This window comes from Acanthisitta chloris, unplaced genomic scaffold (genome assembly GCF_000695815.1).
Source record: "Acanthisitta chloris isolate BGI_N310 unplaced genomic scaffold, ASM69581v1 scaffold15491, whole genome shotgun sequence".
NCBI lineage: Eukaryota > Metazoa > Chordata > Aves > Passeriformes > Acanthisittidae > Acanthisitta > Acanthisitta chloris.
Window position 1 is genome coordinate 264 of NW_008654458.1, and position 25,789 is coordinate 26,052.

General features: G+C 38.7%; 1 protein-coding gene across 1 annotated transcript; it reads left to right on the forward strand.

The window, feature by feature from the left end:
• Nucleotides 1-4,244: 4,244 nt before the first annotated feature.
• On the forward strand, nucleotides 4,245-25,524 carry SMC3 (structural maintenance of chromosomes 3; the record flags this gene model as incomplete). The annotated part of the gene is made up of 28 exons (XM_009083533.1): nucleotides 4,245-4,320; nucleotides 5,649-5,687; nucleotides 6,503-6,570; nucleotides 6,920-6,991; nucleotides 7,179-7,258; nucleotides 7,810-7,888; nucleotides 9,199-9,316; nucleotides 9,877-10,052; nucleotides 10,707-10,787; nucleotides 11,042-11,206; nucleotides 11,718-11,839; nucleotides 12,261-12,474; nucleotides 13,256-13,359; nucleotides 13,568-13,667; nucleotides 14,114-14,274; nucleotides 15,565-15,706; nucleotides 16,702-16,852; nucleotides 17,814-17,968; nucleotides 20,242-20,391; nucleotides 20,613-20,771; nucleotides 21,428-21,535; nucleotides 21,868-21,976; nucleotides 22,466-22,713; nucleotides 22,834-23,046; nucleotides 23,684-23,875; nucleotides 24,040-24,217; nucleotides 24,743-24,849; nucleotides 25,149-25,524. Coding segments are annotated over 28 exons (3,639 nt in total), but the record flags the coding sequence as incomplete, so codon positions are not given.
• Nucleotides 25,525-25,789: the final 265 nt, after the last annotated feature.

Here is a 25,789-nt window from a genome sequence, read left to right on the forward strand (position 1 = left end):
CGTAAGGACCTTCTTCGAACAGTTTTGAGGTCATCATTAATGTTTCTTCTGTAGTGTATCTCCGCAGCCGATTTCTCAGTGTATTGCATAGCGCACGCAGACTATAGTGACTGTTTTGATGCACATTCTTGCAAAGCTACCAGGATTCTTCTCGGTGGACTCAGGACTGACCTGTGCTTGACACCCTGCGGTGTCTTTGTTTGGAAGAATACTTTGTCACGTTTGACAGTGCGTGATCTTCACAGAAATCAGGTTTTCACCCACTCCTTGGCTCACTGAGCAGTGTTTCAAATGCCTTGTGGTTGTGTTTTGGTAAGTCACTCTTACTGTCACAGGTGTACACATGGCTCTGAAGTCTTTGAGTAAGAGTTCTAGTTCTCCAGATCTGAACAGCACAGAAAGGAACAGTAGTGAAGATACAGAGTAAGAAGCCCAAGTTGAGTCAAAGCAAGGGAAGTGTTTCATACGGAGAGAAAAAGGACATCTGTGTGGTCAATAACTAATACTGTTCTAAGAGCTACAGAAAGAAGTGTAACAGGGTATGAATGTGAGAGCGAAAGAAATGAGAATGAATTTGGTCCCAGAAGTTACTTCTGGAGTTAGAAAATTGAATTTAAGTCTTAATCCAAGTCTCTACAAGGCAATAAAGAAGTCATGAGGCTTGAGAATGTGAAGGATGGATGAAATGATGATCCACCTAGGAAAAACACTTTGTAGGGAAGATGATGGTGTTCTGAGTCTGCCAGTGAACAATACTTGGTTGTGTTTATCTTTTCTACAAAAAGACTTTCAGGTTCTTATGAGAATAAAGTAATTTCATAGGGGAGTAGGCTGCGTGGGGAAGCAAGCAGCCGACTCAGTGTGAGTGAGAAAGCAAGCTTCCACTTTATTATTTACAAAAGTGATTCTTTTATACACACCTATTATAAGTGCCCTCTTATCATTGGTTAACTACTATTACTAGCCCACCTTACACACAGCATAATTGGTTATTAACATATCAATCATAAAATGCCCCAATCATTGTTGTCCACCTCTAAGCATCTTCAGCTCCTGCATCCTACAGCCAGGAGCTGCTTACCTTGCTACCTCCTTTCTCACATTCCAGCTGCAGCTATGTCCTTGAACAGCTTAGCTTGCAGCTTGCTCAGGCCCTGCTAGCAGGGCTGGATTGCTCACATGTCCGTTAGCAATCAGAAATTCTCCCACAATTTAATTATTCCAATCCAGATGTTTTTAATATTTTTACAATTTGCCTATAATATTCTAGAGACCAAATTCCTTTTGCCCATTCCTTTCATTTTCTCCCTTGAAACCTGGAGAATTGGGAAGCAGCATTGTTTGCAAAATGTGAGTGTAGTTTGAGGTTTGGGGTTTTTTTTAGTATTTGTTTTTTCAAAATCAAAGTGAACATAGTTGCAGGGGCCTAGAGGTGGTGGCAAGACCTGAGTAAGATTTTCTGTTCCTGTTTTTCCTTTGAAAGCTGCTGGCACCGAGGCAGAGCTCTGCTGCAAAAGGCTCCATCTGGCAGATGGGGTAACAGGTTGTTTTTAGGGCAGGTTGTGCATCTGTTTGCAGCCACAGTGCCTGAGTAGTCTTCAGTTCATGCATTGTCTTAAACTTGGTCTCTGTCCATTACATTCTGAAATCTTCGATCACTTCCAGTGCTTTGGATGTAGATCTGATTGTGCAAGTACTTAAAGAAAACTCTGTCTGGCATGAGCAGAGAGAGCAAGGACAGTTGCAGCTCAAAAAAGCTTTAGATAGGCCAAGTATTGGAGGAGGCAGCATAGGAATGATACCAGGGGATCTAAGAGCACAGCTCCCTGTTCCTAGGTTGACCCTTTGGAATCACATATTTAACTCCTCCTGTGCCTTTGCAGGCCGAGAATGCACAGGAAGAAAACTAAACATGCCTCAGATTACATTGTCTACAGCTTGTACCATTTGCACCCTCTGCTTGTCATATATGACTTTTGAGTAGTTCTGTTGCTTTCAAAGTTCTTTGTTATGTTACAAAATTAGCAGAGTAGTGTTGGTTGGTGAAAAGAATTTACCTAACACTAACCGAGTAAGTCTCAAGGGATCGTTGTTGCAAGGGGCACCCAAGGACAGCTGTGACCAGCTCATCCTGGAGCAGTGCAGAGGAGCCAGCAGGAGTCAACCAAGACCAGGATACGAAAATTTATAATAGCAAACAAGATAACAAGCTAAGCCAAGACCATATATGGAACGAAGACTCAAAGCCCATGGAAAGGACACTAATGGACATCTTTTCAACAACTACAAGGGGCCACTAGAGGTCATCTCAAACCCCCATGGAAGACCCTCAAGAAACTCACTGACCCAAAAGTGGACTAATAAGCATAAGAAGCAAGAGAACCACCAACCAATAGAGGATAGAATACTAATTAGTAAGAGTCAGGTAACTTGTGACCAATGAGTACTAATTTCTATGTTTTCTGAAATGTATAAATAGGAAAAAGTTTGGATAGTTGGGATGCAGCTTGGAGGAGCATCCCCTGTGCATCCAGTGCTGGAATAAATAATTCCTTCTTAATTGGTGTTAAGGGGTTTGATTCCCAATTTCAGTGACAGGAACACTATTTCTTTTCCAGAATAGCTGCTGATTCCATCTGATTGTGATGGTCAAGAATGAGTGATTTTCTGCCTACTTGTGTGCTTAGCTTCAGGTTCCAGTAAGAAAACAGTTCTGCACAGAGGGTTTGACAAGGAAGCCATAGTGCCTGGAAAAAGAATGGCTCTCTTGATTTCTGACTGAAAGTTAGTTTTATTTCATTTTTTATAAGATCCAGTATTTGATTTGCTGTCTGACGTGGCATTTTCCTTCAATAGGATTGAGATTATTTTAGTCCAGTAGTACAAGCAACTGATAAGAGGAGTTTTCCATGATAATCCTTAATAGTGGTCTGTCACATAATAATTAGGACCAAACTTGACATGAATGAATGGAGGGAAAGACTTAGGACCAAACTTGACATGAATGAATGGGGGCTCTTTCTTCTCCCAGTCTTTTGTCTGGTCAATTTTTTTTTGCAGGATTTTTTCCTGGCTATTTGTTCAACACTGCCAGAATATTACAGAATATGAATGTATGAAGGTAATTCTTTCTGGAGTTGCTCAGGTGTGCAGTTATGTTGGATTTTGTGGTAGTGGGGAAAGGTTTGCTTTAATGTATACAGTGCTACTTTGGGCTTTTTGCTGCTTCTTGAATGCAAAGTACTGTGCTGATTTTCTGGAACATGGACTGTCTTGAAGGGATGACATTGTTTCTGTTGGGGAACAGCTGGGTGAAGAACAGAGCTATTACATATCAACTCCAGTCCTTTTGCAACTGTTCTTGCATAAAGATCTGCAACTGTCAAACCTTCAGGTGGCTGCTGTCTCTCTCCTCTTACTGAGCAGAGCAAAGCTGCTGTGCAGTCTTTCAGCACAGCTTTGATGTATGGAACAGGTTGTTTGGTGCTGGAAGTTGGATCAGTTTTGCTGCTATGCAGAACTGAGGTGTTAGGGTATTGTTACTCTGGACCTTGTATGTTACTTGGCCTGGCAAACCTCAAATTGCTACTGAAATCCAATAGGTGGAATTTAACATGCTGCTTCCAGATTTTTGCTGCACAGCTCCTGGAGTTGTTTGTGTAGGTGTGTATTTGTCTATTTAGGATGTTAATTCACTAGAATCAGCATAGATTTTTTTATATTTCCCTGTAGTTTACACAGTGAAACAAGACTTGCAGCATGTGAAATAGGCAGTTTAGTACAGTTCTTGCATCTGCAATTGCACTACTTGGAGAATTTGCAAGTAGAATTCTTATGCTGTAAGTGGATTGCATTGTAAAAATTAAATGTATGTCTGGCTCTACTAAGAGAAGTACTTGTTATATTGAGTTTTCTTCCCTGTATGTGATACTTAGTGCAAATACATATTTGGTGTAGTTTGTTACAAAAGGACTCTCAGAACTCTCTCCTTCACTGTGCTTTGACCTACACAAGTACCAGCATCTCTTGTTGGGGGAGAAACTTGTCCCTAAAGTGATGCTGAGGTAAGGGACAAGTTTTATGATGTAAGTTGCTGATCTTGATCTGGAAAGTTGGAGTATTGCATGGGAAGGACAGGGGAAATCAAATATGTCATAACTGATGTAAATATTCTGTCAAACCATAGTTCAAAGGCTGTTCAAGAACAGAGAGAACTTTGTTGAAATAACTCACTCTCTCACTAGGTGATCATTCAGGGCTTTCGAAGCTACAGGGACCAAACCATTGTGGACCCATTCAGCTCGAAACACAATGTCATTGGTAAGTTCCAGTATTTATTTGTCTTTTAGCATTAATTAAACTCACACTGTTATTTCAGATGATGTTCACGTTAGGCTCCTTTGTAATTTTTAATATTCTACCTCCATTTGATGACTGTGTTTTCTTCACTACAGTTTTCTGTAACATGCCAACATTCAAATTTGCTGTGACAGTAGTACATCCAAGAAACTGAGTGACATCTGTAAACTCGTCCCTAGGTACAGATCTCTATCAGCCAGACTTCCTTTAAAGGCTGTTCATGCAGGAACAGCAGCAGAGAATTTATATGGGATTCTTTTTTTTTTTTTTTTGCCTGTGTAAGTGGGGTAATTTTTTAATAAAGTTTAATAAATAAATAAATAAAATTATAATAAATTTTCATTTGCATTGATTTTAGTGATTGTGCAGCAACTTTAAAGACTGCTGACCCAACAGCAAACAGTCAATTCTGGGCGTAAAAACTTAGGCAGTATTTACTCTGGCACTAAAAACCCATGGCTGTGATATGAATAACATGTCTGGCTTTGTAATGTTACTGCTAAAGGAGTTAACACTTTATGCAGGTATTAAATGTTTCTAGAGATGAAAAATTCCCCAAGTAGTTTTGGGGATGAGGTGGATCTGGAGGGCATGTAGGCAGGAAGGGATTAAAAGCTTGGGATGCTTATTGCTGCTGGAAGACAAGTGGTTTTGAAACGAATGCAGTAGGTGCTGATCATAAAGAGAAGACACTGGGCCTTGCTGAAACACATTGGAACAAACACTGAGATTGTGTTAGTGTAGTGCTGTGCTCTTAGACCTTTATTTTTAAAATAGAAATGGTGCTTCTTCCAGTCTTTGAAACAAAACATTGCTGAAAAAACATTGCTGAACTAGCAAGTGGGGTATTAAGAAGTTCATACACTACCCAAAGTTCATACAGCCAACCTGAATCTCCAGGCAAGTGATTTCCTGTGGTTAAATATGAAAAATTGATGCTGGGACCAGGAGAATTGGATTCAGGTCCACTGTTGTCATCCCACCAGGAGATCAGTGTAAGAAAACAGAAAGAAAAGAATAAATTAAGATTGGCTTCACTATTATTTTCATTGCAGAATAGTGTTGGAGTTTGTAAATCATTGTAATGTGTTTGAGTGGGGAAGGGACTGCTCTCTTGTTCTCAGTGACTAAGTGATACACCTTCTAAGTTTGTCTTGTTCCCTTGAGTTTTCATTTGGTTGTGTTATACTTGGGTTCTGTTCTTGAATCTGTTTTTGCAGCATTTAATGTAGATTGGCACTGTTAAGCTTTGTCCACTTGAGCTTATTCTTTTGCGTTTTAATTTTCAGTGGGAAGAAATGGGTCTGGAAAAAGTAACTTTTTTTATGGTAAGCATAGATTTCTTATCATCATGGGGATGCTAATGATAGCAGGTTTCTTTGCTTGTTTTTGCCAGAATTTGGTTTACCAAATGTTCCTCCTCAACAAGGAGTGGCAGATTGGTAGTCACTTGGCAGTGATGAAAGGCAGATCTCAATGCACTTGTTTAATACTTACTGCAGGATTTTCCCTAGTATCCTGCTTTTCTTACAAAGGGCCTTCCTAAGACTTTTAAATGGCAAAAGAAGTATTCACAGGAGGAAAACAATTCTAAAAGTCACCAACCATGAAAGATGATGATATTTGCATTAGATTTAGACATTCCCAGTGGCTAAATTCTGCTCCATAGCAGTTTGGCACAGCTTGTACAGCCTTTAACACACGGTTGTGAGGGGGATTTTGTGGCGTGGGAGCATTAATAGAGGAGCCAAGATGCTAGTGAAAGGTGTCAGTAGCATTTGTGATGGTTCTGTTTATAAACAGTCACATTATTAAATATTTTAGCAAAGTTTTTAGCCTAGCCTGTGCTGTGAGTTTGTAGAGGAAAAGCTCATGACTCCCTACTTATGTAGCATTGTCAGTGGCTACGCAGTGAACTAGGAATGTGGCAACAGTGACTCTTCAGAGGAATCCTGGTGTACAGCAAGCTGAGTGATAAAAATCCAGCAGGCTAAGGGTTTTAATGAGGAAATATTGTAAGATAGTAGCAAGAGCCAGATTGTATTATACAACAGTAAACTAGTATGGTTGGAGTTAATGAAACTGCTGCATATCTCCCTGAAGGAAAGAATAAATCTTCTGTTTCTTTACTATTTTATTACAGCAATTCAGTTTGTCCTCAGTGATGAGTTTAGTCATCTTCGCCCAGAGCAGAGATTGGCTTTGTTGCATGTAAGTGAAGGGGTACAGCAATAAAAGTGAAGAATAAGCTGATGCATTTGAATGTTACTATAAAAATGGCAAAATTCCTGGGCTGTGGGTATTTCAAACCAATAATTTTGAAAGCATCCTTAAACATTTCTCATTTTCCGTTGCCAAAAGGGAATTTGTTGCAAAGTAGTGCATTTTATTGATAATGCACAGCAGTGAGTGTAGCTAAGATGTTCAGAAGTAAAAATATATGTGCTGCATCTTAGGTAGATGCACCTGACTCTCAAGTTGTCAGGGAAAAGGGGAGATGAATAAGCTCAGAATTGTTTTCAAGGTGGCAGTTATCTAACCAAAATATCTCCTTTCTTAGGAAGGTACAGGTCCTCGTGTTATTTCAGCATTTGTGGAGATTATATTTGACAATTCGGACAACAGGTTACCGGTAAGTTCATTACACTGCTTTGGAAATGTACTTGAGTCTGAAATTATAATCTGTCTCAGCATTGTAGAACTCTTCAGTGCAGTAACTGCTTTTGAGTCAGTTCTGATACGCAGTGCCATAAGCATTCTGAATTAGTTACAGCTGCTTGCAGTAGGTGTCTTACTTACTGGTTTTTTGCTTTATTAAGATTGATAAAGAAGAAGTCTCACTTCGCAGAGTCATTGGAGCCAAGAAGGACCAGTATTTCTTAGACAAGAAAATGGTGACGTAGGTACTTCTTTTCCTTTTCTGAATGAGACTACTAGTATTTCTGAAAATTCCCAACTGAACACTTGCATCCCTAGCCTGAAATAATTTGTTTCTGTTGTGTAATACCAGCTGTCAGTAGTGTGACAGCTACATCAGTCCTTGTGCAATAAACAGCAGACTTTGAATTTGCAGTTTCATCCATTCTTTAACCTGATGTTCAACTGCTTGGATAGTAATTCTTTCGGGGCTTTTTGAAATAGAAGAGTTACCAGAGTTTAGGTTGTTTCATATGCTTCCTTTGATATCTGTACCTGTATTTGCCTCCTCTGTGCTGCCAGGAGCTTATTTCTTAATCTCTTTCCAATACTGCAGTAGTTTAGATATTTTCAGTTTTTATTCTCATTTCATTTTAGAAATAGCCATTATCAAATAAAGAAGCCTCTTCAAACAGAGTATGCATTGCACATGCCAGTTGTAGTATGTGATGTATTGTTGTGATACTTTGCTGAGTTTTTATAGCTGTCACTTTTATTGTAAGTGTTTTTAATAGATTCACAATAATATTTCAGGAAAAACGATGTCATGAATCTTCTTGAAAGTGCTGGATTTTCTCGCAGTAATCCCTACTATATTGTCAAGCAAGGAAAGGTAAGATTCTTTTTCATAAATTGGAAAGGATCACTCTCAAGGGTATCGTGTTTCCTGGATGCCAAACTTAGGTCAGTTATTTCAGAAGTAAACCAAAACCTAAATCCATTTTAGTTTGAAACAGTTCTTGTATGTAGATGCTGCTTGTGCAAAAATTACTGTTTTAGTAGTTTATATTGATTTTTAAGAACAAAAATCATGTCTGTAATGTTGATATTTAGAAAAGGTGTTTTTCATGTTGATCTTTGCAATCAGGTGCTTTTCTGTATGCTTAAATACACACCAAACTTGATTCCTATGGCTATTTCAGTGCAAAGTCATAGATTTCTGGGCCTTAAGATGAGGCAGCACAGTAATGGTAGAGAATTTTAAGAGGTTAAAATTACTGTCAATGGAGAACGAATGGAAACATGTGGAAGTAGCAGAAGTGAACACACATCAGGGAAAGGGCTCATAGCATGGCCTTTATTAGCTGGTCCCCTGCAACAGACCCAAGCAGCTTCCCAGAGCTTTCAAAGCATTCAAAGCTTTCAAAGATTTGTAGACAAAGGACAGGCTACCTGTAATGGCTCACAGGATGGGATATCTAGGAGACACTGGGAACTGTCACCTGAAAGGCATTTTTGCCATTCCTGAAAGTGGAATGCAGGAGACTTGAGCACTTGATGGGGAAATGTGAATGTGTGTATTTGAAAGAAACAACTTGAGCTGGAAAGTCACTTGTGTTTTGTAGTGGGGGTTGGTGCACATGACTCTTACAGCCAAAATACACATACTGCTTTTAATATAATACAAATTAGGAACAGTTACTGTTTTACAAAAGGATGCAGCAGCTGAAGTTCTATTGAAGGGAAGTGAGTTTTATGTCAGGGGTAATTGTATGACTGATTTAATGGGGTGTTAATGAGTGTTTCATGATGTGAATTATTCTAAGATTTATAACTCCTGCATTTTAGTGTGGTTTTATGGAGGCATTTAAACTATTTGATTTAGCACCAGGACTTAAAAGCTCAAGCCTGAGTAATTTTGAGTGGCTTACGATTTCTTCAGTGTACGTTAATACCTACTATGCTAAGTTTTAGCAACAAATTGTAGCATTTGAAAACCAGCAAAATTCATTGCAAGCAGAAAACTTGCCATCCTAAAGGAGTTGTCTCAGAAGGAGAGGAATGTGGTATATACTGTGTATCTGAATCTTCCTGCCAAATACTTAGGCAAGCAGGCAAAGCAAAAAAGTGCTATCTTTGATGTGCAGTGGTTAGCCACATGCCCAGAACAGGCTACTGAAATAGTGGATCTTGGCTTTTCAGATCAACCAGATGGCCACAGCTCCTGACTCTCAGAGACTGAAGTTACTAAGAGAAGTAGCTGGTACCAGGGTGTACGATGAACGTAAAGAGGAGAGCATTTCACTAATGAAAGAAACAGGTAAAACAGTTCAAGAAGTTACTGGTTTATGCCGCAGTAATTCCATTAACTCCAAAAGTTTATGACTTTTTCAGTAAAGCTAATTACTAGATGGATTTTATTTGCGGTATGTTAAATGATACAGAATATGTCTTGTTTCCTTCTTGAATTCCAAATATCTCAAAAGGTTTAATAAGTTAATTCGTGTGTGCTTCTAGTAATAAAACCTTTTAGCTAAGCTAGTAGAGAGAAATTTACTGTTCAAAACGTGTGTGATGTCAGCTGGCAGTGATCCAAAAATCGGGGTGTCTCCTGCTATGCAAACACTAAAGTTCATGTTGTGTAGTCTATAATTATTTTAAGTGTGTGAGCCAAGAGACTACATGCTTGTGTTGCCTTACATAAGTATCAACGGTTTTGCTGCTAGGATGTTTTTTTGGGGAACTTCTGGACATGGGTTCTTTTCACATTTCCTAGCTGTTGACAAATAGTTAATCACTGGAGGAGATTAAGTTGCTGTAAAGGTGTGGGAATGTATTACAATGTTTAGCTGAACTTGAATCTTGTTCCCTTTTCTAAAGAGGGCAAGCGAGAGAAGATCAACGAGTTGTTGAAATACATTGAAGAACGACTGCATACACTAGAAGAGGAGAAAGAAGAGTTGGCTCAGTACCAGAAATGGGATAAAATGAGGAGAGCATTAGAATACACCATTTATAATCAGGAGCTTAATGAAACCCGAGCTAAGCTTGATGAGGTAAAATATCTTGGCTAGTACAAAATATAACATGAGCTGTCGATTTGTTCTTGCTACCATCCTCTTGTGTTCCTTGATAGAATCCTGTCAGTGTTCAGGAAACTTCCCTGTCTAACCATCCAGGAGTCACTCTAGCAGTCATATCCGTGCCACCTGAGCAGCTCCAGTGAGCTGACAGATGTCCTGTTTGACTCCCTGTGCACCTCACACACAGCCAGACCAGGTTTCCTTACCGGCTCGACTCCAGGTTTCCCTTGGCAGAGTCTCAGACATCTCGAGCCTTAAAATAATGCAAATAACAGCTCAAGCTTGTGCTTCTGAGGAGGGACTCTGAACAAAGGCAGTGCTGGGCTTTTGTCTCCTCACAGTCTGAAAGCACAAAAGTCTGGGGTCATTGGCTCTGGCTGTGTCTCTCAGGTCACTTGGCTGGCACCACAGGTTCCTGTGCCCTTAGTTGTGCCAACAGTCAGCAGTTCACAGCCCATTGCCTGGGGCTCTGCCACCCAGAGCTCAGTCTGCAGCTGCACACCGAGCTACCTGCACTCAGTGTATTCCTCAGCAGCAGTGTTCTGCATTAATCAAACAAATTATTTTCAGTGTTGAGCCACTACTAAAACAGAGTCTGCTACTTAAGCTATTGATATTTCCATACAGCTTTCTGCCAAACGAGAGACAAGTGGAGAGAAATCGAGGCAGCTGAGAGATGCACAGCAAGATGCTAGAGATAAAATGGAGGTAAAAATACATTAAAAAGGGCTCTCCAGAGGAGTGATTTGCTTTGTAGTTTTGGTGGGGGTTTTTTGTGGGGTGGGGGGCTGGTGGTGTCTAAAATTGTATTAAATCCTGGTTTATGCTTTCATCCTGTTTGGAACATGAGAAGTTTTTCACACTTGTAGTGTTTTGTGATCTACAGAATGATGATCTTGTGAGTTTTGATAGTGAAATGTGCCTGCAGTGTTTTAAGATACTACATACTTAATTTTGCATAGGAAATAGAACGGCAGGTTCGAGAACTGAAGACAAAGATTTCTGCCATGAAAGAAGAGAAAGAACAACTTAGTGCTGAAAGACAGGAGCAGATTAAACAGAGGACTAAACTGGAGCTGAAGGCTAAAGACCTGCAGGATGAATTAGCTGGCAACAGTGAACAAAGGGTAAATAACAGCGAAGTCTTAAAATGTCATTGGCACAGGGTAGTGTTTTATACACTGAAGTTTTGATTTTGCAGTGTGTCATTATTTTACAGTGTTTGTTAGACAGTTATCATAGTTTTTTGTCATGCCTTTAGCGTGATTCTAGGGGATGTAAACTTGGACTCCTGTGTGTCCTTTATTTGTCATCTGCATGTTGCAAAATCAAGGCCTGTAATCTCTTGATCTTAATTGCGGCAAGTATTGGGAAGGAGGGTTTTGTTACTTAGTTGTTTGGCCCTTACAGACCTTCCTTGCTTGCTTGTTTAGCTTCTTGAGAAGGCTTAATTTCATCCCTCTGTGCTGTCCTGACTGGAACTGAACTCCCTTCTGTTCCGTGTTGAAACAGCAGTGTCAGATAGGCAATAGGCAACTTGCAGTTTTACAGTGTACTTATTCTTCAGAAGTGTGTATTTATCTGCTATACAGTTCTTGTTATTACCTGACTTTAAATAATGCTCTGTTTGACTTTCAGAAAAGGCTGCTCAAAGAGAGGCAAAAGCTTCTTGAGAAAATTGAGGAGAAGCAGAAGGAATTGGCAGAAACAGAGCCGAAATTTAACAGCGTAAAGGAAAAAGAAGAGAGGGGAATTGCTAGGTCTGTGCCATTCCACAATGGGGAGTCAAAGCATTTAGGAAAAAACCCACCGATTTTACAGTGCTATCCATACGTGCAATTGACTCAAACGTGTCCTTGTTGCTTGGCAGTGGGATAGCTATGTGTACCTAGAGGTGGTCTGTCAAAAGTGTCCTTTGTTGTTGGGCTTGGAACAGTATTTGTCAAAATATTTTTTTTAAACTTAACCACTTCTGTGGGCAATTGTTGACTTTTTGTGAAGTCTTCTGGGTGTTTTTGTCATTTATAACATGATCGTTTTCTTTTTGTAACTGATTTGGTGCTTAAATTTTAGAGCCTGGTTTAACACTTCCTGAAAATTCTTATAGTAATTCTTAATGTTTGCTCTTAATAAATTCAGGATTTCTTCATAGTACAGCATGTATTTCTTTTCTAAACACAGACTTGCACAGGCTACACAGGAAAGAACAGATCTTTATGCAAAACAAGGTCGAGGGAGCCAGTTTACTTCCAAAGAAGAAAGGGATAAGTGGATAAAGAAAGAACTGAAGTCTTTAGATCAAGCCATCAATGACAAGAAGCGGCAGATTGCAGCTATACATAAGGATTTGGAAGATACAGAGGCAAACAAGGAGAAGAACTTGGAACAGTACAGTGTAAGTTTTCAACTTATTCTCAGCCTGTTGGAGAGAGCGGTTAAATACTCAATCTGATCTTGAACAATTCAAATGCCTTTTTATAAGGAAGATGTGACTTTCTGGGTAGGTGTGGTCTTTGAAAAATGTGGTATTGAAAACTGCAGGTAAACTTAAAACTCCTTTAGCACTGCATCTAACTTCTTTCTATATATTGGCCCAATGCTTGGCCTGAGTTTTCAGAAGAGGCTTCTGTCTACCTTGCTCTTGTCTATGTTAACATGACTGTGTTATAGATAACAATTTGTTATGTTCTTGTAGAGGTCTCTGTGGTTTGTTTTCCCTTGTCTCATTTTCCCCAAACAAGAGAATCTTTTAAACTAAGCAGCAGGCACTGCTACTTTGTACCATGACTGCAACTGGTTAGAAGTTGCATCCCAAGGCATATTAAAAGATTAATCTGTTCTGGTATTATCTGATAACGTAGAATTTAATTTCCTTTCAGAAACAGCTCTTAGTCCAAAAATACCACTCCTGCTCCAAGCTACAGGAGTGCAAACCCTGCTGTTAACGCTGCCAACACTGATAAACAGTGTGCGTGGTCTTTGTGTAATATAGCTACTAGAATTGAGGATCAGTCTGACAAAATACAGGAATGTATTTGTACAAAGGCAAAGGTGTTCTGCTAAAATACTGCTTGGTTGGATCCCACATTAGCAAAGTAGTGATTGTCTTGAATTGGTGAATGAAATTCTTTAATATAGAGAGCTGTACTTTCATTCCATTCTTTTCTTTGTGTTAGAAACTGGACCAGGATCTTAATGAAGTGAAGGTTCGTGTTGAAGAACTGGACAGAAAATACTATGAAGTGAAAAATAAAAAGGATGAACTACAGAGCGAAAGAAAGTTAGTAATTAATTGAAATATGTCTCAGTGTCACTTAATGTGAAGAACCTCAACTGTGTAGTTGTTAACATGGCATGTAGGTATGTTTTTTAGATATGGCCATGTATGACTCCTGCACTTTGCCTTCCCAGTACATTAGCAGTCTTTAAGAAAATAATAATAAATCTTCCAATTGCATTCACACTTACAAAATGTTATTGTTCTGTAGTTATCTATGGAGAGAAGAGAATGCAGAACAACAAGCACTTGCTGCAAAGAGGGAGGATTTAGAAAAGAAACAGCAGCTTCTCAGAGCAGCAACAGGAAAGGTAAGATATTTGAGAATTCCTTGTGGAATCTCCTTAAAGGAAAGTCATAATCATGTCTGAAAGACATGATAGTCAGTTTTTTTATGACCATCTTTCTGTCACAATTGAGATGGACAAATTATATTTGAAGCTGAATTTTTCAAATATTTGTAGCTCTAAAACTACTTGGAAATTAGATTTGTGAGCTTGAGATAAGTGATGTGAGAACACCAGGCAGAAATAGAATACTTCTAAAATTCCTTCTGATACATTTTTGCTTAAAAAAACCCCCAACGAACCAAAACTGGCAAGTGACACACTCAAATATTTAGGTATCTTCTGTTAGAGCTGTAGGTTAGTTAGCAGGAATTTGGCAAGAAAGAAGGTTACAACTTTCACAAATGTAAAGGTAAAATGGACCTTATGTCTCTGTATTTTAACTGGAGTGCACTAATGTATTTGAACAGGCCATTTTGAATGGCATAGACAGCATAAACAAAGTTTTGGAACACTTCCGTCGGAAAGGCATAAACCAGCATGTTCTGAACGGCTATCATGGCATTGTGATGAACAACTTTGAATGTGAGCCAGCTTTCTACACCTGTGTTGAAGTTACTGCAGGGAACAGGTAATTGCATGCTCTGTAATGTAGTGTTAGAATTTAGTTGGTGCAAGTGTTGCTGACATTTTATTCTTTTGAACTTCAGTTCTTGCCTTTTTCATGTCAAAGTGCCTTCTGTATAGCATGATCAAACTGCTATTCCTTTGGGAAGCAACTAAGAAGAACTCTGCCTATTTAAATATTAATCCTAGCTGCACTTGACTTCGTCTGAAAAAACCTGAAACAAAACCACAGGGGGGAAAAAACCCAAAACCCATCCCAAACAAAAAAAAAGGCCCCATACCCACACTGCTGACATGTGCCAGAAGGCCTAGTGGTGAGACTGAGCTATATTGAGTAGTGTGGACATCATCATCCAGTGTGGAGAGTTCTACAGTTAAGTGAGGCTGATGTTTCAATAAGTATTGCTTCACTCGCACTAGAAAATCTCATGGGTGAGGTTGATCTATAAACTGTCAAAAACTGCTATTTGAAAGCTGTTGGAAAAGATGCTGAGTGTTAATGAGCCTGTGTAAAATGTATTTTAGAAGAAGGAAATACTAGTTGGGTTATCCACCAGTTACTGCAAAATCTAACACTTCAAATGGATGTAAATTGTCTCTTCGTGTGATCAGTTTCCTGTTCCAAATCACATGAAGTCATACAAATTCTTGTTCTAATGAAGTCTAGCTAGTGGCATAAGGGCAAGAAAGTTTGCAAGATCATGTTACCTCTGTCCTCTGTGATCTACTAATGAAGTGTCTCATCTGAGACCTCTGTGTCAGTGTGAACATGGGTGTCTCTTCAAACACCATTCTCTGGATCCTGCTGTGCCCTATAGTTTGGAAAAACTAACAGGCAAACTGTAGTTCAACTTAGAAAGGAAAGATCACTTACTGCAATCCCCCTGGTGCTAGTCCCCATCATGCCCAGGGAGGTGGGTAGTTGTGGTCTCTATTTCTGTTGGTTGTGTATAGGGGCAGGAGATGCAAACTCTAAGTCCGTGAAAGAGGGTGGGCTGAATATTGTATGTTGAAATGATGTGAAGGACAGAGGTTTGTACACAGTGACACTGTACACGTTGAGCTGCTCTTAGGACTGGAGGGTGGAATGTAAAGTTCTTGGCTGATCCCGTTTTAATGGCAGTGAACAGAATGTATCCACTTGCTTATTCTGAGGCATGGAATTGGAAAGAAAATGCAGTGCTTTATATTGATGTGTTATTTAACGGTACCTGCATGATTACTGTTCCTATACAAATACATTAGTTCTTTTAGCACAGTAAAGTTCTGTTCGTGTGTTGGGTTTGTTAAATAGGTTATTTTACCACATTGTGGATTCTGATGAGGTCAGTACAAAGATCCTAATGGAATTTAACAAAATGAACCTGCCTGGAGAAGTTACTTTCCTCCCTCTGAACAAGCTGGATGTTAGAGATACTGCTTATCCCGAGACTAATGTGAGTTAGAATCCTTTTGGACCTTCCTCTCCTTCCTAATTGCAAAGCCACTTCTTTGGACTTGTTTGTGTATATTGCTTATTGCCCACCACTTGCTGTTCTGCTGAATGTCTGCAATTAAATACAACTTCTGCTCCATAAATGTAAATGCGTAAATAAACCTTCAGTGGCAGCTAAAAAGTAGTTCTGAAATACATTTTGAGAAAATATCTGCTTTTATTTGACATTTTAGTGGTGAATTAGTCACGTAAATGTTAACTGCTTCCTGCAATAACCATGCAAGAATAAATTCATCAAAAATAGGTATGGGGGTTTTTTTCTCTTTTTCCTCAGATAAAGATAGAAAAAAGTAAATAGGAAACAAGTGGATTTCTAGCATGCTTATTTTGGGTTGGCTAATTAGTTAAAATGTTAATGTTTGTGTTCTGTTTTCTACAAAAGAATAATTCTTTTGAGGAAAAAAACTGTGCTGCCAATTTATGATACTTTTTCAACTCTTTTGAGTAGCAGTTTAATACTCAGATGAGTTTCCTGGCAGACTCTTAGTTGACTTAAGGCACAAGCATAGCTGTTAAAAGCTAAAACTGCCAAGTCTTGCACTTGGTTTCCATGGAGTGTTCGTGCATTTGTCTTGGGAATGTTCAGTCAATGTCTCGTCCTCCTACCAACTGACTCCGCTTTTTTCCCAAGTGTCATTCAGTGTTGTGCTCAGAGTTCAGGGTTTGACATCCTGGATGTAAATGATGATGTACACAGCTCTGGAAGCCTTCATTATAGAAGGTTATTGATTGTGAAGCTGATGTTGATGTTCAGCGATTTGTAAATACACTAAACTTGTGGGAATTCTTGTTACAAGGCTAAAGTGTATTCTGGTTTTATTCCCCATGCTAGTTTCCTTTGTCCAGGGCTCTCAAATTCTGTGTATGAATTAGTTGCAATATACTTGTTATATTTATATCAGTATGTTCTTATCGTTAAAATTCCTGTCACTTCAGGATGCAATTCCTATGATCAGTAAACTGAGATACAATCCAAGATTTGATAAAGCTTTCAAACATGTTTTTGGGAAGACTCTGATTTGTCGTAGCATGGAAGTGTCTACCCAGCTGGCCAGAGCTTTCACTATGGATTGTATTACTCTGGAAGGTAAATATTGCAATTTTGTAAACTATTTATTGTAAAACACCAGTTCTGGAATGTGAGGCTCATTAAATATGGCCTGTTAGTGTTGTCATAATAAGATTATTTAAAATAATAGCATACTTGGCTGAGATGTGTGTACAAGGTTGCACATGGTTAAGTACAGTGCATAAAATGCAGAGTTTCTTCACAAGCTGTGGAAATCTCTTAGGATCTTAAAGTTAGCAGCTATGTATCTCCATCCTGAGAATGTAAAGCAGATTAGGTTTGTATTGATCCAGTTTATTTTATCCAATTTAACAAGCATTTGTTTTCCTGGAGTATTTATGGTGTTTTCCACAAGCTTAAACCGGTGTTTAGGGTGCAGATGTATGGCCCTAATCACACAAATGCAAGGTGAATTCCTCTGTGCAACAGGCATGTTTTTCATCTGGTCTGAAACAATCTATCTCGCTTGTTAATTGCCTGTTTTGAAGAGGGCAGATGCCCTGCAGGCTCGTTGTTGTCTTTCTTAAAATCAGTCTGAAAAACTTCTGAGTGAGGATGTCTGAAGTCGAAATATTGATATTTCAGGATCAGCATTCTCTACAGGCCATAGATACTGCTAATTACTTAGTCTCATTTATTTCCTCACAGAAGACCCGAGTTCTTTTTCAAACTGTAGTACTAGGCATTTGCATTTTCCCCTTCAAGCTGCATGGTTTCAGCAGTTAATTAAAAACAAACATAAAAGGGGATCGTTGCAGTCCATGTTCATCTTGAGAAAGGAAGTGCACTTAATTCAAATGCAGAAATAAACCTTTCCATAATTACTGTAAACATACAGACATGGTTCCTTATACATGCAGTGCTTATGTAGGTTATCAAATGTTGTAGTTAATCTGCTAAGTCGCATTGTAGAAACTGCTCTGGACTTGTGGAGAGCACACAGTGTGCAGTTTGTAGTCTCATTCTCTTGTGCTCTCAGGTGATCAAGTGAGCCATCGTGGAGCTCTGACTGGAGGTTATTATGACACGAGGAAGTCTCGGCTTGAATTGCAAAAAGATGTCAGAAAAGCAGAAGAAGAACTTGGTGAACTTGAAGCAAAACTCAATGAAAACTTACGTAGAAACATTGAAAATATCCTTTCATTATTAACGGGGGAAGATTGTGTGATGACAAAGCTTTGTTACAGTAATAAATGAAAAACAAGAGACTGACTTGTTAGTGTTACACATTAGCTGTGGCATTTGTTTTGGCTGTTTCTTGCAGCCTGGTTCTGTCTGTTACTGCTGGGATTTCAGTAACAACAAATCAGTGGTCAAACAGAAATGAACAGAAGCCCTGCCTGTGAAAACTGGTGTACAGCCAGCAAAAGTCACATTTAAAATGTATCTGTTGTTTATGTGCCTGAATTCCATTCTCTCTTAAAAATAATATTTAGATCAGTGCAGCTAGGTAAGAAGTAGTTTCTGTGCCACTGCTATTAATGTTTTGGTAAAATTTCCATACTGGGGAAACTTGACTTAAAAATAGGAATTGAAGCACACCTGGTCCAGCAGTTGCTTCAGAGAGTGGCTGGCATGGTGGCCTGCAGGACAAATGAGCTTTGGTAACCTGTCCCAGTTAAAATCGACACTGATCATTAAATCTTAGAGATGAGGTTAAACCCTAAATTATGTGGCTTTCTATTCCTTTTAGAGTTTTTTTGTAGTAACTGCTATAACCAGATATTCTTGTTATCTGTGTTATTCTTCAATGCTTTTTCTGACTCATGCTATATTTTTAGTACTTATGTCTTGAATTGGAATGTTACACAGTCCATTTATGCTGTGGAGGGTAGATGGAGGGAGAGCTTTTATAATTATAATAAGCTCTGAGTTGCTTGACAGTTTGGTGTTTTCATTCTCTTTGTACAAAAATTCAAGTAACTGTTACCTTTTTCTCTAACCCCTTTAATGCTACAGTGTCCTTTTGAGATCCAGTATCTAGAATTCATGGGCAAAGGAGGTTTATACAACTTTCTAACCCATTATCCTGATCATTCTGTCCTTCAGACTGAACTCCCTTGGTTTTTGACGTGCAGCAGTGCATGAGAGATGTTTTTGGGGCCATACATAAGCAGAACACTGAAGCTTATGGTTAGATCCACAGCTGATTGGCAAAACTTTAAAAACATGTAACTATGTGTTGTTGAGTCAGTGGAAGAATGTCAGAACAGTCTGCTAAACATGACTTAGGCTGAATTTGCAGGCTGGTTTTACATGCACCAGCAATAATGAATGTCTGTCACCCTTCCTATGGTTACTTACAGGCAGTGTGCAGGACACAATTTGTGTATCTGCAGTATTTGCTAAGTGTCTTTTTTCTCCTTCCTTAGGTATTTTTTAAACTACAGATACGTGGGCATATGGTTTTAAAAGCATTTGTGCAGAAACTAATTTGAACACTAATCCCAGTGAGCAGGTTACAGGTGCTTTTTGAACCAGGAATGGGAACTTGAATTCCTGATCCTTGTAGTAAAATTCCCCAATTATTTGTTAGACCCTTGTGTTTCTGTATAACTTAACTTTTAACCAGGGCTACTGGTTTGGAACTCAGAAATTTTTCTTGCTACCATTTAAGTCAAAATCTGTAGGCCTGAGTTTCTTTACAAGGAGGGATCTGTAGGGGCTATAGGTAAGGGGTTCTGTGGCCTAGGCTTCAGCTGCTGCTAAGTCAGTGACTGTAATAAGAGCTGTTTTCTCCAGTCTGACAGTAACTTCTAGAACATAACACAAACAGACCTTGGTTGTTTGGGAAGTAAAATATCCATTCCTACTAACTTCCTGTTTTATGTTTCATTCAGTTTTCCCAAGATGTTTTCAGTATGTAGTGAAGTGTTTTACTGTAAACTCTGCTTAGGAAATAATTTCATTTTTAGGGCATTTAATTTGATGGATTTAAATATACATCATAGTAGGAGCAAAATGATAGCAACTCAAAACAAATTATCAAGCTCTGCACCATGACTTAAGCCATTATATTAAAATGAACTGATTATACTTTTTGCCTTAAAATTTAGTAAGGGATGATGGTATCGTTCTTATACTTCCTTGTCAATGTAAACATCTGTTCTGTATTTTGTAAGATCTGAGCTTTTCTTGCATGTTCAGTGTGGTGTTCTGAGTGCCAGGGAAGCTTTGTTTATCTTAGTTTCTGGTGTTGATAAGTTGCTTGATGAGTTGCTCAAGTTACTTTTGTTGATGGTTCTTGATTTTTCCTGTACAAGTGAAAATTTATGATTTGGTGGAGTTTTTTGTTTCTTGTTTTGATGGCAGATGAATATGTCAAAATGGACTAAAAATTGAATGTACTAGTAGGTATAAAATGCCTTTTAAAACAAGGACAGAAATTTCCTTAGCCCACAGTATGGATTAATAATGAGATTGACCAGCTCATGAACCAAATGCAGCAAATTGAGACACAGCAGAGAAAGTTCAAAGCCTCTCGAGACAGTATTTTGTCAGAGATGAAAATGCTGAAGGAGAAGAGGCAGCAGTCGGAAAAGACATTTATGCCTAAGGTTAGTGTGGGGATATTGAAAGCTCTGACTGGGTTTATATTAGTTGCTTCATTAATATTGCTGATAAACTTGCATTCCTTTCTGGTAACATCATAATATGACTATGAAGAGGTGACTAGAGATAACGTCACAAAAATACGTTGATCGAAACAGAAAGGTGAAATTCATATCAATCTACAGATTGCATTGAGGAATGATTCTGTCTGATATCTGTCCCACAGCAACGCAGTTTGCAGAGCTTGGAGGCAAGTTTGCATGCTATGGAGTCAACTAGAGAGTCACTAAAAGCAGAATTGGGGACTGATTTGTTGTCTCAGCTCAGTCTTGAAGATCAGAAACGTGTGGATGCTCTTAATGATGAAATTCGACAGCTACAGCAAGTAAGGAAACAAAAAATCACTTTGTTAAATGTAGTGCCTTTCTTTGCAAAAAACTTATTTTTGCCCTTTTGTATGAAAAGTCACTTACTAATACCTCATCATTGAAGTTCTCTCATTTGCAAAGTGTATTTGCATGTTTTTCTTGAATGCTGGGTGATTGTTGCCAGCTGAGTGTGTGAAAATTAAGGCTGTTTGTGTTGGAATCATCACAATTTCCTTGCTCCTGCTGTTGGACTTTGCAGCAGTAAATACAAGTAGATGTCATCTGAAGGGAGAATGCACAGTGTGGGAAAAGAAAACAATGCCTTTATGTGGTAGGTGAAACAAAACTAAGGTTTTGACTGACACATGTTGCTGAAAAAGTACTCCTTGAGTATACTCTCTAAAGCACTCTTGGGTGTAAGAATTGGGTTCAGATACAAATACAGTTCAATTAACTTAGTAACTTTTACACTAGACAGCTGCAAAATACTTAGCATTTGGTTCTTTCTACACCTGTTAAAATTAGAGCAACAGTCCAGAGCATTGTGCAATATTTTAATACACAGAATTGTGTGAAAGGCAGTTTTTTGTCTTTTTTGTTTGATTGTTTTCAACAAGTTAAAATTAGCCCTGGTCAGTTAAGACAACTAATACTCTCTTTTGGTTTTTTTCAGGAAAACAGACAGCTTTTGAACGAGAGGATTAAACTAGAAGGCATTATCACGAGAGTTGAAACATATCTCAATGAGAATCTGAGAAAACGCTTAGACCAAGTGGAACAAGTAAAGATTTTCTTTTCAATGTGCTTCTGCAATCTGGGTTTGTTTTTTTTCCAGGGCTTTAATATATGACAAATACCCATGTGTTACCCTGCATTGTCTATGAGGGGTTTGGCTTCCCTGTGTTACTGAGTTAGATGCTACAGTTAAATCTAAGCACAGTGAGTTTTTGACCATCATAATGCCAATTTGTTTCAAAATCTAACACTTCTCTAAAACTTTGCTGAAATATTGAGTAAACTTTTATGTAGAATAGCACAAGGTAACTTGCTTGTCAGGCTTATACTTTTGTTCCCTTTTGTGCTGAAGCTTGGTGGCATTTGTTTGTCCCATAGGAACTGAATGACCTTCGAGAAACAGAAGGTGGCACAGTTCTTACTGCCACAACCTCAGAACTTGAGGCCATCAACAAACGAGTGAAGGACACTCTGGCACGGTCAGACGGTTGGTAGCACCATGTTTTGGGAAGAACTCCTGGGTTTTGAAAATTCACACATACCATGTTTTGGTTTAGAAATAGACCATAATGTGATAGTGATAAAGGACTTCTGGCTTCAGGGCACAGTACTTTTGAGGCAACCTTCACAAGCAAGGTCTTGTATAGTTGTTCCTGAGTTTTGTCTAGCCTACCTAAGACTCAGTTGCTGTCAAATAGGATATTGCATCTGTAAGGTTTGAAACTTTCTTTGCTTCTCTTTCTAGGCTTTCACAATATGACCTAGTACGTTTGTTAGGGTTTTTTTAAGCCATATGCTCATGGTGAAGAAAAGAGAGGGATTTTCAGCCTTTTGCTTGAAATTTAACCTTCTGCTCCTTAACAGATGCTTTCATATTTTTATTTCATAAATACTTTACTGGAAAGTTGCTGATCAGGCATTTACAGGCATGTAAGACTTAGTACTTTGGGTTTTGTGCTCTCGCCTGATATTGTAGATCTGGATAACTCCATTGACAAAACAGAAGCAGGAATTAAAGAACTTCAGAAGAGCATGGAACGCTGGAAGAACATGGAAAAGGAGCATATGGATGCCATTAACCATGATACAAAAGAACTTGAAAAAATGACGAACAGGCAAGGCATGCTCCTCAAGAAGAAAGAGGAATGCATGAAGAAAATCAGAGAGTTGGGTTCACTTCCACAGGAGGCTTTTGAAAAGTATCAGACTTTAACTTTGAAGCAGGTAATAAGTGTGCTTGGTTTTGTGTTTCATGACCTGAAATATTAGTGTCACCTGCATCTGAGTGTCAAGTGTGGCTAGAATTGCAAGTCACTTTGATGTGTTAATGTTTTCCATTCGCAGCTATTCCGCAAGCTGGAGCAATGCAATACTGAGCTGAAGAAATACAGTCACGTTAACAAAAAGGCTTTAGATCAGTTTGTGAATTTCTCAGAGCAGAAGGAAAAACTGATCAAAAGGCAAGAGGAACTGGACAGGGGCTACAAATCCATCATGGAGCTGATGAATGTCCTTGAGCTCAGGAAGTATGAGGCCATTCAGCTGACTTTCAAACAGGTAACAAAGTGGGAACGGTTGCAAAGGCACTAGTGATGAAATGCATTGTCCCATTTTGTAGCAGCTCTATGAGACAGAGCAGGTACTAAGTACGTGTGTCACAGCAGAAGGCAGTGTCATAATACTGAAAAATGAATAGGCTAGCACGTTAAATAGGTGCCCACCTAGCTTTGCTTTAAACTTCTTAAATGCTTCCTTTCCCATGAGTCTCTGTACTACATACACCCCTTCCTGGGAAATGCCTGGTAAAGAACTGTACCAAATCCACTATACAGATTTAGTGAAAGTAATTCTTATGTTGACAAAGCATCTTAACTATGAAGCCTGTGAAGCCTTCTCCTAAAGGGTCTTTTGCTTAACTGAAGACCACTGAAATAAATCATACTTTTGCTACAGTTTGATGCTTTAATTTACCATTTTATGGAAAAAAAATTTGAAAATTCTCATCCTACAAGAACAGTTGTCTTAACTGTATCTAAGCCAAGCTCTGTTTAGCATACAATTTGCACTTCTGCTTAAGAATGAATGTGGATCTCGGCTTTGAAGCAGATACTTAGTGTGATCATGTAAAACCAGTTGTCTGTATTTGATTTCGCTCTGCAGAAACGAGTGGGTTTATTGCCTGTTTCTTTTTCAGGTGTCAAAAAATTTCAGTGAAGTATTCCAGAAGTTAGTGCCTGGTGGCAAGGCCACACTAGTGATGAAGAAAGGAGATGTGGAGGGCAGTCAGTCCCAGGATGAAGGTGAAGGCAGCACGGAGAGTGACAGGGGATCTGGATCTCAGAGCAGTGTTCCGTCAGTAGATCAGTTCACTGGAGTTGGCATAAGGGTAAAGAGAAATACTTGTTTTCCAGTGCTCCCAGTATTCATTTAGGTTGCCATTTACCTGTATTTTCAAAAGGCAACATTAAATTGATCCTGTTTGTTTACTGTAGTAGCAGGTGATGTGGTGTAGTGATTTGAAGTCATCTTGCTGTTGCATTGTTTTCTTAGGTATCATTCACAGGGAAGCAGGGTGAAATGAGAGAAATGCAGCAACTTTCAGGTGGACAGAAATCTTTAGTGGCCCTGGCCCTGATATTTGCCATCCAGAAATGTGATCCAGCTCCCTTTTACTTGTTTGATGAAATCGACCAAGCCTTGGACGCTCAGCACAGAAAAGCTGTTTCAGGTACCTGTCTGTCTTTATTATCTTAATTGTGGTTGAAGGTAATAGTTTGTCTTTTCATCCCTGATGTTCAAGAGAAAAGGTTTTAATCATGAAGTCACATTTTTTAGAAGCCCATTATGTGTTTGAATTTAACTTTGTGCCTTCTGAACCTTCCATGAACTTGGCTTTAGGCAGAAGCTCTGTGCTGTTTACTATGTCTAAAGGGTCTCCTTTCTGCACTTCAGTGTGTTGAAAACAGTCCTGTTTTGAAGTCCAGCTTGATTATAATAATTAATGGAAAAGTGTTTAATACCACCCTGGGTTTGCTGAGTGACAGATTTGTCAGAGTTGATACTGGAATTAATGATAATAGTTGTATCTATTATCTAGTAAATAAAACTGGCATGAATCCTTTCTTGATTTGTGGGGTTTTGTTTCATTAGCCAAACCGTCATTTTGAATAAGGAATAGCAAACTCATTGCCTGTCTGTCCCACTTTATTGAAAAGATTGCATTTTAATAAAGAATTTTTGTGTTCTTTTTTAGATATGATTATGGAACTAGCTGAACATGCTCAGTTTATTACAACAACTTTTAGGCCTGAACTGCTTGAGTCGGCTGACAAGTTCTATGGTGTAAAATTCAGAAACAAGGTAAATAATATGTTAAGGTTCTCAGTAAACACCATAACTGAACCAAGTTGTGCATTCGAGACCTAACGAGTTCAGAATGAATCAGACTCACTTCAGCAATAGATTTCTAGTTATGCTGCAGTGTTCTGTAAAAGTTCTCTCCTTCCTGAAAAAGAATTTGGCTATGGATGTCCCTTGTGTTCTTTAAAGGGAATTAGAAATGGGTTATGGACCTGTTGCTGAGTCCTAGAGCCTTCAGAAATGTCTGACTTAGTCTGCAGGAGATACTGTAATAACTGCACACTTCTTTGTTCCACCAGGTCAGTCATATTGATGTGATCACAGCAGAAATGGCCAAAGACTTTGTAGAAGATGACACCACACATGGTTAAGGGAACTTGTAATTACTGCTTGTTTGGAAGATGTGTATAGTGCTATGTTTATGCCAGGGACCTGTACATTTAAAATACGAAGTATTTACTCCTTGTTTAAAATAGTTTTTGAACATACATTTGAACCAAGACCCCAAAAGGCTTAGTTTCAAATGAGCTTGAGTATCCTTTTTGTCTCTGTTGCTGTATTTTATAAGATAATTGTTAATGTTACCTTTATACAGTACCTGTAGTTTGGAAATTATATTCTCTTCCCTTAAATCTTTTGTAAAGTGTCTGTTGCTGTTTTAAAGCTTTTCAGAAATTAAATGCATCTGAATGACTTGGGTAATTTCAGCTGTGTTAGGAATTCTCCTCTGGGTTGAGTCTAGCGTTAAGTTGGTTACCAAACACATTAGGAAAATGTGTAACTATCGAGCTGGTGGAAACAACTGAACACTGCATTGGTAAAATGGAGTAAAAGTAGACAGGCCTTTAGTTGTCTCTCAGTTTCTTCTCTGCTAAAGAACAAGGTTTAGAACTACATGCACAAAACTTGGGAGATTTATCAAGATTTTCAGAATCCCTTT